The following is a 16,902-nucleotide window of genomic DNA, read 5'->3' as shown; positions in this document are numbered from 1 at the left end:
ATGTTCTCACATCTATTCCTCCACCAATCCTTGAGCCATATTCATTCCGATCGCCAAAGCCTCCCTGGTCTCTCTCTCGTAAGATGTCCATTACCATTTCACAGGCTTGCTGAAAAGAAAAATTAGCATTCATTTTGAGATAATTTGAAACACACCACAGAACATTTCACCTTAAAAAAATGTTAGAATTTCCAATGAAGAAAGCCTTTCTCTGAGTGTTATCAGGGAAACTGAGCAATTCCAGATCATTGGTAGAGTACAGCTGTGGATAACACTGGCAGAGAAGATTTTTCAGTGATCTTATGAATTGGAGAAACAAGAAGGAACAAAATGGAGGGCAAGGACAGAGGTTTAGGCTTGAACAAACCAGGGAGTGTTTTTAAAAGGCGAGGTAAGCTTTATGGAAAAGGAGGGAGTTATAGGTTGGTGCAGACCAAGATTCAATCTCTGAACCCTCCACTGAAGAAGGACTGTTAGAATTTCCTCGAAACAAGGAGAAGAGATCCAGTCAAAGCCTTTAGTGCAGTGGTTCTCAACCTTTTTAATGCCGCGACCCCCAACTGGTCGTAAGTCGAGGACTACTCAACCAGTCGTAAGTCGAGGACTACTCAACTAGTGCAGCACCGTTTGCAGAATGGGACTTTTGGCGGGCTCAGCAGGGCAGAGACAGCCTGGACAATTCCTATTGGCTTTTGAAAGCCAATAGAATTAGACTCTATTCAAGAGAGTCTATTCTACTGGCTTTCAAAAGCCAATAGAATAAAAGGGAGTAGCACAGCTAAGGGGAAAAAAATGGCGGACTGCGTTGTTTGGCGACCCCCATGAAATGATCGCTCGACCCCAAATGGGGTCCCAACCCACAGGTTGAGAACCACTGCTTTAGTAAGTCACCATCAACAGGAAGAGAAATTAATTACAAATACTACTTATCTGACCCAGAATAAAGCCATATGTTCATAAGAAGGGGTTTAAGAGAGCATTCAAATTCAGAGAGCACTATGAATGTAGTGTGAAAATTGCAATGGTCAAAGAAGAAACAACTTGAACTTTAACTGAAAATTTAAATTTAAGAAGTTAAAACTGTAAATTTTAATCTTGTTTTAACTCTCTTTTGACTGGGCTTTTAATCATGTTTTTATATTATTTTATGATGTTGTTTGTAAACCGTACAGTCATTTAGGAAAGATGTATGGTGTACAAATTTGATAAATAAATAAATAAACTTTTAAGAAGACAATTCATCATGTAATTCAATAGAATTAGAATGAAAACATTAAGTAAATTAACCTAATATTGTAAAGCTGTAGCTAAAGCATTAACTTCTTTTACAATTTTGATACTGACTCTGGCTCTGCTACATATGCCACCTATAAACTCAAGCTAATGTATTAATAAAGATGGAAGCTCTTTTGGCCTATGGAGATTCTCAGTCATCCAGGTCATAGTTATCCCACAGATGCTTTTTCACAAGGCAACTGGACTTTCTTGTTTTTCTTTAAAGACGTTTCACTCCTCATCCAAGAAGCTGAAGAAGCAAAATGTCTTCGAAGAAAAACAAGAGAGTCCAGTTGCCTCGTGAAAAAAACATCTTGGGATAAATTCTCTTTGGCTTTTATCAGACTGCATTTTAAAAAAAGTTAAACTGTAAAAAAACAACTTCAATTCTTAGTAGCAATTGTGATGTATAGGAAGGAGGCTAATTTCATCTGCCAGCTACAATATAGAAAGGGTACTCCTTGCTTCTGTTGCAAACAAATTGAACCATGGGGAAGCTCTGAAAAGAGGATTCTGCCTTTGATCATTGCTATGATATTGGAGATCCCTGCCTTTTTAGAGGGCGATCAGTAGGAAAAAAAAAATCTGATTTGCTCTTGGAAGGCTCAAAACTGGAGGGCAAACTGTTCTCAGTCCCGCTAATAAAATACATCTTAATGAAATAAAATTAAAACAAAAAAGTTGTCATATCTTGAGAAAGTAAAACAAAGATATTTGTGAACCAAAGACCTTCCCTTTTCACTGCACTTTCTGGCTAGAGAGCCATAGCTTCCCATTATAACTGAACTGAATAATCATTCTTTTCTAAATCAAATATAATAGAAAACTCTAACTGGCAATGTTGAATTGTAGTCTTTTAATCAAAAAGAATAGTGATACAGTGAACTACTGTAAGTCCATCTCTGTAAAGGGAAAATTAAATTACTCTCAACCCCACCCAAACCCAAAAGGATGAAATCAATAAGCAAGATAAAGAGTCGGCCTTACCTGCACTTTGTACGGGTCACCAATTATTCGAAGAGGCTTGTCTACATTTGTGTTTTGTGAACCGTCTTGAATTAGAATCATTTTCACTCCAGCCCGCTCCTACATTAACAAGAACAAGGAATCAAAAGAGTTGCATAGCTATCTAAAATTCCTGTAAACGCTTCCTTATATATAACTTAAACCAAGCCATCAGTAGAGGAGGGGGAAGAGGAGAAAATGATGTCAATGATGATATGGGTGATAGTAACACTTAAATCTCACCTGTAACTGTTTAATGGTCTCTCCTCCTTTGCCAATCACCAGGCCTGCTTTCCCAGCTGGGATCATGATTTCCTGTACTGTACCATTCTGCCCATTGGCATTATCATGGAACTGACCGGGTGGACCACCACGCCCTCGAGATACAATATCATCAAGCATCATCTTTGCCTTTCTACAAAAAGAAGAGTCAACTCTGAATGATGGCAAGTTACAAGATTCTCAACATTTCCTCTTTGATGACAAAGATTTGAAATGAAATTCCCAGCAATACTTTCTAGCCTGAAAAATCTACAAATCAGAATTTATTCCAATTGCAAACACAATCACTTTATTTTTGCAATCATTTTTATTTTTGAATTTACATACTACATTTATTTCAGTTTTATTTCTGCTTCTTTAAGCAAGAACAGATGTGCTATAACTGTAATATTCAATGAAGATTTTAGTCCCATGCCAGCCTAGCAAAACATCTGTGTTAAGTAAAATGCTTCTCTATATGCAAGACCAAAGTCAGGAGCCACTTGTGCCTTTTAGGTATTGCATGCCCAAATTATTAGTGTCTTCATCCTGAAAGGCAACCATTTTAATTAAAAACACACCATCTGTTTACAAAACAAATTCCTGAATTGTTAAAAAAGCAAGAGAAACATAAAACTGGGTCAGTTCAAATAGAAGTTGGCATAACCCTCCCCTCCGCCAAAACAGCATGAAGCAAAACAACTTTTGCAATAAAAGAGATGCCTCTGATCTTCCTGAAAACACTGACAAAGACTAAAAACTACTCACTGCACAGATTCTGGTGATCCAGTCAGAGAGACACTTCGTTCTGGTAGTCCTCCACTGTCTGTAAGGGAAAGAAAAGCCATCAGAAGGCTGTTGTCAACTTCTTTCCATATCAATACATTTTCCCAAAGAATGTCTTTCTTCAATCATGTATTATCAAAAGGAGCTAGGATAGTTGGATAGGTCTATAAAACACAGCTTGCACTCTTTACAAACAGGGTGTTAAAAGGAAATAGCACTCAGATAGAAAATGTAGGATTCTTAACAGCTGAAAAATCTACTGCATAATTACAGGCAGTTCACAGGTTACACAAGACCAGACTTCTGTGAATTTGATTGGCTGAAAGGAATAGAAGACATAGTGGTTCCCATGTTTATGTATGCATCAACATGACAGCCAACCTACATAAAAGTCAACTTGACAAGTGATCCAAGAACAGAACAGTATTTAAGGCTGTACTAAGGCTTTTTAGCTGTGCTATGTAAGAATACTGCAAGTGTGCTTCCATTTCGACAATATTTTCCCTTATGGATTTATACAGCATGATAAGCCATAATGTAACTGATTTTGGTTTAGCAATGATGTGGAAACAGAAATCATGGTTCATTATCACAGTTTGTAAACCATGGCACGTGTGAATATTCCAAATGGTTTAGGCAACCAACTATGAATGAGCAAACCATAAATTAGCACAAGGCAGTACAATCTCTATGACTCCAAGACTCAAGTGATCCTTGAGAAATAAAAATAGGCTTATCACAATTAACCATGGCCTCCAAAACCCAGCCATTCCCACATCTGAGATAGGCTCCTCCCATTTTGGAGACCTCAGTTCCTTTTTTCCAAATACTAAGTACAACTTTCTGCCATCCAAAGATGTCCTGCTCCTGGCAATACGTGAACATGTAATCCTCAGGACTACCAGAGTACCAGTTATATTACTAACACTGGAATTCCCTGCTGTCTTCCAGTGAAGGATTGCCTAGCTTTCCAGTACAGACAAGACTGGCAAATAACAACACTTTCTCAATCTTTCAAACAAGGACGTTCCACAGCCTCTGGGCAGCCTCAGAATATTCTCTCTGTAGGCCCCTGAAACTGCACCAGTTATGTTTAGTGACAAACAGGTGTAATTTCCCAATTATCTGAAGCTCTCCCATGACACCAAAAAAACCCACATTATCTGGCCCTAATGATTACATTTACTTCCCGATCCAAACTCATTTGATGAGTTCCATGGTTGAGTTCCAGTCAGAGATACTATTAGATCATTGCTCGACCCACTAACACTCTCTGACAGGCCAAAGGAAAAGTACAACTGTGGCCTCAATCCAGTGAATGGTTGCTCACCATAGCTTCAAACTATCAACAGCTTTACTCATTACACCTCTCCATCTTCAAGTATAAACTTGGAAAGGAACAAATGTATGCTTATGTTACATTATGTTTAACCATATCGTGACTTATTCTCTATGCAGTTTAGCAAAAATGACAAATGATAAGAAACAAGCTTTTGAGATGTCTTAAAACTCAGATGAAAGTATTGTATTTTCTCATGAAAATCGAAGAGACAAGATAGAATGACTGCTTAATGTTACTACTTGAAACTTCAAGAACAAACTAGGTTAATAATTGTGTTTTTTACAAGCTATGTTGCTATTTATTAGAACTGTGCAATACTTTGGACCTGATTCCCCAAAATTGCTTTGAAGTCAGAATAGTGAGGGAATGTGAACATTGCACCGTTTCTGCAATTTTTCAAAGCAACCATATCTTTTCTCAGAATCACACAGCAGCTGCATAATTCTGGGAAAAACCACAGTGGTTTTAAATAGTAGCAGGCAAGTGGTGCTGTTTGTTTTTCTGGCCTTAAAAAAGCACTAAGAGCACTAACACAGTATTTTAAGAAAGACTAGCTAGAATTCAATTATCAGAAAACCCAATGGCATTTGCAAAAAGGCAAATTCCTGGAAGATAGATGGTCACAAGACTGAATAGGTGTCCTGTTTCAAATACCTAGAGTACACCTTCATACTGCCAACAGGAGGAAACTTCATGGAGACTACATTTCTGAAAATGCACACAGAAGCTTATCTGCCATCCTAAAATCCCTCAAGACCAGAGGTGGACACTATATTCCTGCAATACTCAAATTATTCAAAGCCAAAGTGAATAGTGCAACTTTTTATGGTACCCAGCTGGGTCCCTTTCCAATTTTTTACCACTAGGACTTGCTAAATCCAAATTTCTAAGAATGATTCTTCAAGTCCCAAAATGTGTCTCTAACATTATCCTGAGATTGGAGACAAGCCTCACGAAAGTGGAAGCTAGAGAGTGTGGGTAACCATACTCAAGTACTGACTCAAACTCCCTCCCCATGTCTCATTAACTATGAGGGATGACTTTCAGTCCACATGGAAAAAGATAGTGGCAACTAAAATCTCATCCTTGGCCTTCTCTCCAGGTTTTCTACTCCGCATGGGATATGATCAGGCTAAAGCACCCATTAAACAACATGTAGCAACTGGATCTAGCCAGGCCTCCAACCTTTATTGTCAGTGAATCCAACAGATACTCTGCCTCCCCTATGACATACGTAACTAACCTTAAAGTACTTAACCACCGGAAGGTATTTATGATACAATGTCCTCCCCTAAGCTGTCATGAAGACTGATACAGGAAGATTCTCTATCTGGAGAGACAATGCTTGTGACTCCACACAGAATCTACAGAAATATTTCCACTAGGCTCATCTCTCCGTTTTTGCATCAAAATCCATGCCTCATAGAACAATTCTCTATCTCCCAGCTGCTCTCAGATACTAACCTTGCTACAATATATAATATTGCCAAATTCTGCATAGCAACGCTTAACATCTGCCATAAACTAGTCTTAATGAACATCTAGTTTTTCATTCTAGAATGCTCTGTATTGGGATAGATTTAGTTTGCCACACATTAATCTTTATGCTCCCTTACACCCATCTAATGCTTCTTCCCCTCCTTTTAGAGGTTTGCTCTTTAAATATTTTTTATCCTTTGATGTACTTTCTATGCTTTTTAATTGACCCCTCTTTCCTTATGCTGTTTTTGACACTAAAATTTGATTTATTTGCATGATGCTGCTGATTAATTATGTGCACATGATTGTACATGCCAGTTTTTGGAAACAAGTCTTCAGAAATTTACATCATCAGTGTTCATGACTGATTTGAAATGTTATTATCATGAACGAGACTTAGAGGAAACACTTTCTCCGTGTTTCATAAAACCTGCAGCTGCAAATCCTTTTTTTGACTGTGGGAATGAGATACCAACAGAGCTAAAGGATAAGATTAATCTCTCTGCACTTGTAACTCTATATCAGAAAGTGCTAACCAAATCCACCTCATACTCTGCTCTACAATTTCACGCCTACCTGGTGAGATCTGTACTTTGCATCCAGAGTCCTGCTGTATTTTGTTAATCTGCTCTCCACCTCTTCCTATGACTGTAAAGCAAGGAGAATAATGCTGAGAAAATCTTGAGATAAAAGTAGAAATTTTATCTTCTAGCAGGTAGGTTTAAATATAACACTTTTTTCATCCTTCCTCAGAAGAAATAGGAAAGAGCTTTCGGACATATTGGAAAAGCAGAAAAAGACAAACCCAGTGTAAATATATTTCTATTTTAATTAAGTATATAACTTTTTCACTGTACAAACTGCATTAGCAGTTAAACTTGATTGCATTGTGTGCATGAAAAAGTAGTTGAATGAGCATTATTTCAAGATTCCTTCAATTCACCATTTACAGAAGGAATAAAGAAGGATAAGTGCTTCTCCTAAATGCCCAATTCAAACAAGAGGAATTGAAATAAAGGTCTCAGAGGCCATAGAAAAAAGATAAATTACAATAACCCCAAAATACCTCAGCACCCATTCAGACAAACTCTAGCTTTCAGAGCGTGAATGCCAGGCCAATTTAAAGCTAGGGCATTGGAACAAATTACCTATTGGGAATCAATTCTCCCTTGCTTAGTTAAAACTCAACTTCAGGCAGTGTTTTGCAGCCACCATTCCTTCTGGCAAAAGGGAACCATAATCACTCACAGAAAGTTGATGAAGCCAAAGCCAAAGCCACAAGCAATCCAACAAGGAATTCTGAATACCTTTTGCACTCCTAACCTGAGTGCCCAGAGTGAATCTGTACTGTTGATTAACAGCAACCCCTCCCCCCCATTCCTGCTATGATGGGAAATGCTTACATGACATCTACCTCAAGTTCTCCTTAGAATCCAGCCCTCGCCATTTAACGAATGTAAACTTGCTGAGACTTTGTAGAACAGAATACCCACCCGGCATTGCTGGAGCAATCTTCCACATAGTTCTGAGCAGCATACAAAGAAACGCAAATGCCTGTCATCTCTCAAAAACCCCCACACAAATAGGGCTACAAAGAAACAAACCTGTCTGAGCCTTCCCTGTAGGAAGCTCAGCCAACTGGCATCGAGAAGCCAAAGCAGCACTGGTTAGTAAAGGTGAAGTAGCAGTCTTTCAACTATGGCAACAGCAGGTTTCTCTGCTCCCTGTCTAATACTCACTGAGTCCCACCATGCCATCAGGTACTCTGTACTCTTCAGTCACTGTAGACCTGCAAGGAAAACGGTCAGCAGCTTAAAGTAAGGAGTGGGAGAGTTATAGAAATGGATCTGGGGTTCACCAGCATCCATCAAGAAACAAAAAAAGGAGAGCTTTCCTCCTCCCAAAAGAGCAGAAAGGAAGGTGGCTGAACAATTAAGCACCGCTTTGTGGAAATCAACATGTGCCGGTGCAAAATGCACCGGCACTGCCTGGCAGGACTCATGAGCAACGAAGTGGCCCAGAGACCACTCCAGCAGCATTTGCAAACAAGGATCTTCAGACAAGTTTCAGAAACAAAAGCTATGAAACTGAAGCTACACAAAAACTTGTAATACTCTGTCATGGCCAAAGAGCACAACGCTTCACTACCTAACAAGGCATCCATGTGCCTGGAATTCACGTCTCTCACTAATCTGGATGCTGATCTCCACCTAACAAAACAGCCTTCTCTCTTTAGGGCAAGGAACTGCTACCCCCTCAGAGGTAATCTGAACCCACAATCTCAACCCTGAATATTGGTTTAACCATTTCAGCTCAAATACTGATGAAGAAAGAAAAAAAAGGCCCTTAACTAAGTTACCTTGAGGGAGGATGGATCGGTCCAAGCTGAGGTGGTGGAGGCATGGCTGAAAAGGAAAGGAAGAGTCTGATTACATTCTAAAAAGAAAGATGTAAGTCAAGTATTGGAAACTCTATTATATTAGAATATGTCTTTGTATGTAATTAATACAGATCTTTCCCTAACAATTAAAAGAAAATACATGGTACTTACGTTCTGGCTGGGGAGCCATTTTTTTGCTTTCTGGCTGATCTATTAAAAAACAAAAACGAAGAAAAGAAAATGGATATAAATTAGGATAACCTCCTTTCTATTCTGCTATTCAAAATGAAGCTTCAAGAAAATCCATTCTGGAGGCTGTTAGCATTCACATGACTTATCAACCAGAGATAAGGAAATGGACAGAAATTAACCTCCATCAGTCGAGATGTTTCAGGAGATGAGGCTGGAAGGGGATGTCCCTGCTCAAAAACCAAGTCCTTGATGCGATCTATGTTTTCTTATGTCTGAGAAAATAGGCTAATGTATCATCAAGAATAAAGCATTCCTATGTAGACGGTCATAAGGAGCCAACAACCTCACTTTGGCTGGTTGAAACAGCGAGTCGTGGCTTTGAACATGTCCTTGCATCAGTTCCTCTGCACCTTTTCCATTTGGAATATTATGTGTGGATGTGCAATGGTGCGATGATTGCAAGTGTGAGAATAAGTTGTAAATGACTCTTTCTGAGGCTGCCATATCTTTGAACCATCATTAAACAAGCAGTCTTGAGGACTAGTTGTATTTGTCAAGCCACCCTCCATCGATTTTTATGAAATCTTTGCCTAAATCTGCTGCACAATTTATATGGACATCCCCATATCCTTTTAACTGTGTCTCTAGTGGTATGTGAGGCTGAGTTAACTGTTTAAAGGAAGGGATCAAATTACAGGTGATCTTGCTTAATGACACTACTCCAGTGACCATTGATGGCAATGAATAAGTGGTACTTACAACTGGTCTTTGTACTTAAGTAGATTGCAATGTCCCCACAGTTGGGATTGCCATCTGCAACTTTCTTTGATTGCTTTCTATAAACAGAGTCAACGGGAAAGCTGGCAGGAGGTTGCAAATGGCAATCACACGATGTCTTGTTTAAGGACTCACAGTGATTTGCTTAATGGCAACCAGAAGTGCTGGTATTTCTGTTGCTAAGGGTATGGTCACCCAACTTCACGCTGTATGACTGCATCACTTAAAGAGAGCAATTCTGGTCCCAATTACTGCTATGAAGTAAGGATTATGTTTATTTAAATTAGTAGCTACCAACTTCAACAGACGTTGCCCTTGACTTGGATCTACTCAGAGTAGGCACACAGTACCTCCATCTTCTAGTTGTCTCTTCTGACCACCAAATCCAAAATCAGGTGTAGTATTATTCACAGTTGTGGCTGAATCACCCCCAATTTTTGCTGCTATCTAAAAGTAAAATTGACAATATGATTACAACAGAATAAGCTGTAAGCCACAGAAAGAATTAAAAATAAAACTGTTATTACAAAAGTGTTTGAAACACAAGAAACTTGAAGTAATTAAAAATATAATCCAAATCTATTTACTGAATAAAATACAAAGGGGCTTAAACAAATTAAGCTGAAAAAACTTGACACATCAATTTAAGCTTTAAATTCTTACCGTAAAGTATATACTTTACATGGCCCTTCTAATACAGTTAGAAATTTAACTGGGCAGCAACATTTTACACATTGACTCGCATCAGACATTCTTAGTTGTTAGGCCAGAACCTCTCTCTGTTTTTCTCCTCCCCACTTATTTGACCTTACAGCAGGGAAAATTTTCCTACAGACACCCTCTTACTTAGATCCATTCCTGCCTCCAGGTTTCCTCTTCCCAATTTTGGTCAGTTGCAGCTGCTATCATCTTAATAGCTTTAACACTGCTACACAGAAACCAAAGAGGTGAAAAGAAGGTAAGGTCCCGTCATTCTTGAAGAAAAGATCAGTAAATTCTACTGTATTGGCAGAGTGAATGGCCTGAGCCCATCCAACACTGCAGCCATATTTTTTGAAAGGGAAAAGTAGTAGTTTCTAAGGAAGGTATTAAAAGGACCCCATGGTTGAGAATATCGTGGGGTTTTATTGAGCTAAGCAAATGAAATTCAGAATGGCAGGAGAAAGATAACGAAAAAAACTAAGAATTTTTCAGATAGAAGGAAAAGGAATAGTGGAAATTCAGACTGTTCATAAAACAGACTGAGGATGTAAGACTCTCAACACTTTTATAGTACAGTATGGCACTTTATTGTATACTGATATTAGAAACATTAAGGCATTTGGTTGGCCAATTATAGGAACAGAATGCATGATTAAAATCAGGAAGGTTCCTAGAGCAGATCTCTTGAGATGTTCCTGCTTTTTTCATGTTTTATTGAAGTAATTACAATAAATATCAATAATGTCCACTATGGAAATTTACTATATAGATTTCTGCCTCTCAGCTCTTCTGGGATGGGTATTTTTTTTTTTTTTGCCAAAATGACTTCATTTGAAATAGATGAGAATCACTATGTTTTACCAGCAAAGTGTCCAATTGTGTGTGATTTACAAAGATTGCCTTGTTCTTTCTAGGCTGTATTGACAGAGGTTATCTTTGATCTTTAAAGGCACTGAGATGTTAAAGACATTTATTTTTTTATTTATTACACTGATATTAGTGAATCTGAAATCATTCTATCTATCTATCTATCTATCTATCTATCTATCTATCTATCTATCTATCCCTATTAACGGGCAATTTTTTTAAAAAAAATCTAATTTTTAAACTTATACCTGATTCCAAAACATGTTAAAGACATTTTGTAAAAAATGGACAACTCAAATGTAGAATTATGAACGTAACTGCTAACTGTATGTTGTTCTACTAACTAACATAGAGATGGGAGATTCATGACTGACTTCTCAATAAGGACAATGAAAATCAACAAATAAAAATATCAGGATGATAGAATATTAACAGTCTATGATGGTTTGTCAATTAAGACATCATGAGAAAGAAATCCATGAAATATCCATAACCATCAACTGAACAGTAACCGTATTAGTTCCAGTGACTTTGTGTGTATGTGTGTATGTGTGTGTGTGTGTATGTCTTTGGTTATTCGGGTTTTCTCCTGCGTAAAAATTGGAAGTGTCTTGGCACTTAATTTTACGCAGGAGAAAACCCAAATAACCAAAGACCTACATACAAACACCCGCAAAAACCTCAGAAAACACACACACATACATACATACACACACACACACACACACACACACACTACAATTATTCTAATTTTAATACTGAAAAATATTAAATAGTGCTCCTAAACCTAAACAATAAAATTCTAACTTTCTCTCCATATAAAATAATACATACTAAGATTATGGGAGGAAAAATAATGCTTTACTATACATAATGTTTACAGAATCTTCTTCAGCAATTATTTAAATTAAATTTACAGCACATTGCGAGGAATGAGCCTAGTTAGTGGCTCATAAAATTTCATAAAAGTATTCTTTTTGGGAAGGTATACTAGATTTTGACACTTTAAACGCCAAATTTGAAAATGACTACTGGTACCATATTCCTGACTTCACTATAATCTTAAAAATAGCAGTAAGCACAAAATAAAGACCAGACTATGTTGAATTCTTAACTAAGAAAGGCTGTTGTAATGAAAAAAGTAAACTGAACAAAGGATACTTAGAGGGCAGAGTCTGAAATAAGGAAGTTGGACAAAGAAGAAATAAATTGCACTGATTTTCTACCTTAGCAGAATGAAATCTAGTAAGTCATACACAGACAGAAAAGGGAAAATTGGTAGTAGGAATGCAAATTCCGAAAAATAATGAACAATTTCTTCTTCAAGAAAGAAATTACAAAAACCTAAATCTTATATTTCCTAAAGATTATCAGACAGAGATAATTCTAGAATTATTGCAATGGTATATTCAAAACCAATGTCCAAATGTTTATGCATTAATTGAACACATTAGATTGGCATCTACAGATACTGAAAACATCTATTATAAATGCCTAAGGAGTTCAGATTAGTTTTTTCATTGCCATGAGCAATATGGCACAACCAGCTAGTTTGCAATTAATTTCAATGTCTTCTTGAAATTCAATTAAGTCAGGATATAATCGATATCTAGTTGCAGAGATTTCTAAAACACAAGTCATTTCCTCTTTGCTAAAGAAACTCCAACTTCAAATAATTAAAATGCTTCGTGTTTTATTCTGCACCTTACTTTTTTTTAAAAGTGCTGGAAGACAGACATTCAAATGATTACATTTTGGTTTTTTGGCGATATCCAATCATAATCTTGTGGTGAGATGAGCAGCAAAGAAATTAAGTAAATGAATGAAATAACTGATGAGTGACTCCATTTTTACTGCTCTATCTGGGCAATTTTTGCCATCTCATTAATTGTACTGTAATCCTGGAATAAAGTGCTTCTATCCTTTTAAAGAAAACAATGGCATACGGCATGATAGTCTATTTGATATTAAATGCCCACATTCTTAAGAAATGAGTAAATAGTAATATTGTACCAGTAACATTAAGAATAGGCTTCCCCCCCTACATTTTATTATACAATGGTAGGCAAGCTAATCAATCTTCAACAGTTCTGAATGGTTCATATCTCATTTACCTCAAAAGATAATTTATTCCACTTTTTAAATTTATTGAAGAAATGTTACCCTCTTGAACAATATAATATTTTTTTCAGGATAGAATTTTTAAAGTTTGCAGATCAATTCAGACGATCAACCCAGTTTGTTAAACAGTAACCAGTTGTCATTCATTTAAAAAATTATTGGCAATCATTTTTCTATCTAAATGTAAAGTCATATAATTTATGTAAGTCCCTAAGCAACAGTGACTGACATAGAACTTCACAGATGATCTCAAGCTATTTTTTCTCTCTCTGGCTAATATTTCTTCAATAGGCTGTAATGATCGTGAGCTATCTCCACATATTCTGTATTCCCTGAATAACAACTAAGGCTCTCTGGTCAATACTATGGAAGTGTCTATCCCAGTCTCTAGAGGCTGCTGGGAACAGGATGAGATCAACTGGGCTCCGATGAAACACTAGCAAGACTAAGTGGCTATGGACATTTGAAACTTCCTGGGACAAGAAGTGTGTTGCATTACCAGAGACAGACTCAATGTGTAATCTGGGTCCCCCTAGACTCCTTGAAGAGCAAATAGATGATAGCTATCATTAAGAAAGCCTCTGCACACCTTCAGGTGGTATGCCGGTTACACGCATTCCTGGACCAGGAAGCCCTGCTCACCCCAACTCATGCCTTTGTAACCTCTTGTTTAGATTACTGCAATATTTTCTATATGGGCTGCCCCTGAAGAACATTCAGAAACTTCAAATGAGACAGGTAATAAACGATGCCAGATATACAGAAGATGTAATACTATTATGTGAGCTGCATTGGTTACCAGTATGATTCCAGATGCAATTCAAGATGCTGGTTGTCACCTTTAAAACCCTATATGGCTTGGGACTGGGTTACCTGAAGGACTTTTTTCCAAGAGTCTCTACCTGTCCAACCCAATGTAGCAGATTGGGGCATGCTGCAAATCTCCTCAGCCAGAGTGTTGGATGGTGGGAACTAGAAGACAGGCCTTTTCTGCAGTTGTCCCTGCTCTGTGGAATATCCCTCCCCCCCCAAAATAGCCCCAACCCTGCTGGTCTTTAATAAGGCTTTAGAACAGTGGTTCTCAACCTTTCTAATGCCGCGACCCCATAACACAGTTCCTCATGTTGTGGTGACCCCCAACCACTTATACATCACCGGGTGCCAGGGGCATGGCCAAAGAAAAGGAGGAAAAAAATGGCGGACAGCTTTGTTTGGTGACCCCCGTGAAATGGTCGTTCGACCCCAAATGGGGTCCCGACCCACAGGTTGAGAACCACTGCTTTAGAAACTTGGCTGTATACCTGAGCCAGGGGCTCTGAATGTGTTATAGATCCCGTTTCTTGGCTTTACTGTTAACTGATTAAATACATACAGCAGCCAAGAAAATTATTTTGGATGTTTTTAATACTTTGGGAATTGTAAGATGTACAAATTCATTGGTTGAGATGGGTAGCTATAGAAATTGAGTGGATAAATGAATGGATAAAATAATTCTTCAAATACTTCACAATGTCGCTCTCCTTTCTTCTTAGAACAAGCAGCACAGCAAACAGTTTAGTAACAATATTCTCCAGGATGGGAATTTTGATTCAAAAGTCATTGTACAGAAAAAACCTCTTAATACAACAATAGAAGAAACCTCAGCATATAGGTATTTCAAGAATGAAACTGGTTTTAAATAAATCAGTTTCTATAAAATCATTATGTTTCCTTTCTATTTTCCTTAAAACATCAGTTTTTTTTCTTTGCCTTAAAAAGCTAGTTGATCTATAGATGCACCAGAACAAGATAAAAACATGTGGAGTGCTAAGGTAAAATTATAAACTGATTTAGTTCAGGCTACATGTGGAAATGATCTTTTTCAATGTTCCACAAATAAGCTAAAAAAATTTGGGTAAATAAAATGAAAAACCATCCAATCTTCCCAATGCAATAAACAAGACACAAAAAATCAACACAGCATCCCCCCCGAGTGTGCTAGCTTTTCTACTTGCAAATGTGTGCTAAGAAAAAAAATAGTTCAATGATAGAAATGTACAAATAAAAGACTATTACAAGAGCAACAGAAGCAATAATATATTTGTGAAAAATAGAAAATTAGAAGTCTTAACTGCTAGTTTGTATTGCATCCAAATTCAGCAAATTAAGATGTTGATTTGAGGCAGCTTTGCTGTACTTGGATGAAAAATCAAATAATTCAATTAAATCACAAGTTTCCAACTGCCTTCACTCCTATAGGAAGCAAAAAAAGGCACAAATATTTGATTCATCAAAAATCTTCATATAATTTCTTATCTTCAATCCTGCATATATATATATATATATATATATATATATATATATATATATATATATATATATTGGGCGTGCACTGAGACACTTCTCCACCCTTCTTTCTTGAAAATAGGCTATGAAATTCAAAGTTAGAAAAATGGATTGTATAACTGTAATCTAGATTGCAGGTAGACTCATATTTTATTGTTCTGTGCAAAAAGCACATGACGCAAAGAGACCATTAGGACATAATGGGCAAACTTGAAAGTAAAACAATTCTCCCTAATTTACTCATTTTTTTAAAAAAAAATCCAAATAATTTTTCAATTCTTCTGCTTCCCAAATTGATAACATTCTCTAATGCTTTTCTAACGCACACATGGGATACATCAGGCAAACATGTACTGTACTAAATTACAATTCCAGGGTACACAGTGGATATTTTTAAAGGGCGATCCAAAGCATTAAAAGTGAACTTTGATATCTGGATATATTATGTTAAGAATGCCCTAACATATTAAAAATCCAGTGGTATTGGTCCAATACCAAAAAGCAGTTTAAAATATTGGTGTCTTCTGCCACGTGAGTACTTATGGGTACTGCCCATTTAGCCTAAACAGCCCAAGAACCAACCTTCATGAAATAAAGATCAGGAGGTACTTGCGGACCACTGTGTTAACTTTCGATTGGCAAATAATAATAATAAAAAATTAAGACGGTTACCTCCTCACTTTAACCTGAGGGAAATACAAACCTTTTTACAAGCCTTCTCTATTCCTATTTCCCGGCTTCGTTTCTCAAGTCAGAACTGACCCACGTGCGCCGGGTTCCCACTTCCTTTAAAGTAACCTTCCCTCAGGAAGAAACTAACTCCTCACCCGAGGCTCTTTGCTTTCTGCCACTTCCCCCCCTTTCCGCGGCGTGTTAAGTGGCACAGTCCAGAACTCTGTCACCTCAGAGGAGTCGACTACCTCAGCCTACGGCCCACAGAGCGGCCGATCTCCAGCTTCCATACAGCACAAGGCCTTTTCCAGGGCAGCCGGGGAGGGATGCAGTGCTCCTTTGCCCTCAACTGCCCTCCTCCTCCTCCTCCTCCCCCCCCCCACGATCGGGTCTCCACTTCCCATCCACTTCAGCTCCTCACCTGCCGGGCGCGCTGAACAGCATCGGCGAAAGCGTCCTTACGGATCCCGCCGGGTCCTGGACCCGCCGCTCCCCCAGCCTGTCCAGTTCCGACAGCGCTGCCTCCTCCGGCTTGATTGGGAGGCCCGGCAGCTCCGGTTCCTCCACCCGCGCCCGGCGGCCCAGCGGAAGGTGGCGGAGGACCGCCGGTGCTATAGTCCGACATGGCGGCAGAAATGAACGCGGCGGCAACGAGGGCTCAACGCGGGAACCAGGCCGAACACTCTACCCCCCCTTCGCACGCACGCACTGCACGCCG

General features: G+C 38.2%; 1 protein-coding gene across 3 annotated transcripts in view; it reads right to left on the bottom strand.

Annotated features, from left to right (window-relative positions):
- LOC120306179 (KH-type splicing regulatory protein) overlaps nucleotides 1-16,900 on the bottom strand; it is a 31,674-nt gene extending 14,774 nt beyond the window's left edge. Inside the window, exons 1-10 of one of the 3 annotated variants that reach the window (XM_039338891.1) lie at nucleotides 16,606-16,899; nucleotides 9,848-9,944; nucleotides 8,700-8,738; nucleotides 8,508-8,553; nucleotides 7,888-7,937; nucleotides 6,725-6,796; nucleotides 3,310-3,367; nucleotides 2,524-2,695; nucleotides 2,263-2,361; nucleotides 11-109 (exon numbers count right to left, since the gene is read on the bottom strand). In XM_039338891.1, coding sequence (XP_039194825.1) covers nucleotides 11-109; nucleotides 2,263-2,361; nucleotides 2,524-2,695; nucleotides 3,310-3,367; nucleotides 6,725-6,796; nucleotides 7,888-7,937; nucleotides 8,508-8,553; nucleotides 8,700-8,738; nucleotides 9,848-9,944; nucleotides 16,606-16,809 — 936 coding nt within the window. In that variant the 5' untranslated portion in view covers nucleotides 16,810-16,899. Of the gene's footprint in view, nucleotides 1-10; nucleotides 110-2,262; nucleotides 2,362-2,523; nucleotides 2,696-3,309; nucleotides 3,368-6,724; nucleotides 6,797-7,887; nucleotides 7,938-8,507; nucleotides 8,554-8,699; nucleotides 8,739-9,847; nucleotides 9,945-16,605 lie in introns of all 3 variants that reach the window. The other 2 variants (XM_039338892.1, XM_039338893.1) reach the window with 2 other exon arrangements.
- Nucleotides 16,901-16,902: the final 2 nt, after the last annotated feature.

The sequence above is a fragment of the Crotalus tigris genome, unplaced genomic scaffold, assembly GCF_016545835.1.
Source record: "Crotalus tigris isolate CLP2741 ecotype Arizona unplaced genomic scaffold, ASM1654583v1 scf7180000017723.350638, whole genome shotgun sequence".
NCBI lineage: Eukaryota > Metazoa > Chordata > Lepidosauria > Squamata > Viperidae > Crotalus > Crotalus tigris.
The sequence above is the reverse complement of the archived record's forward strand: the minus strand, read 5'-3'. Positions and strand labels throughout refer to the sequence as shown.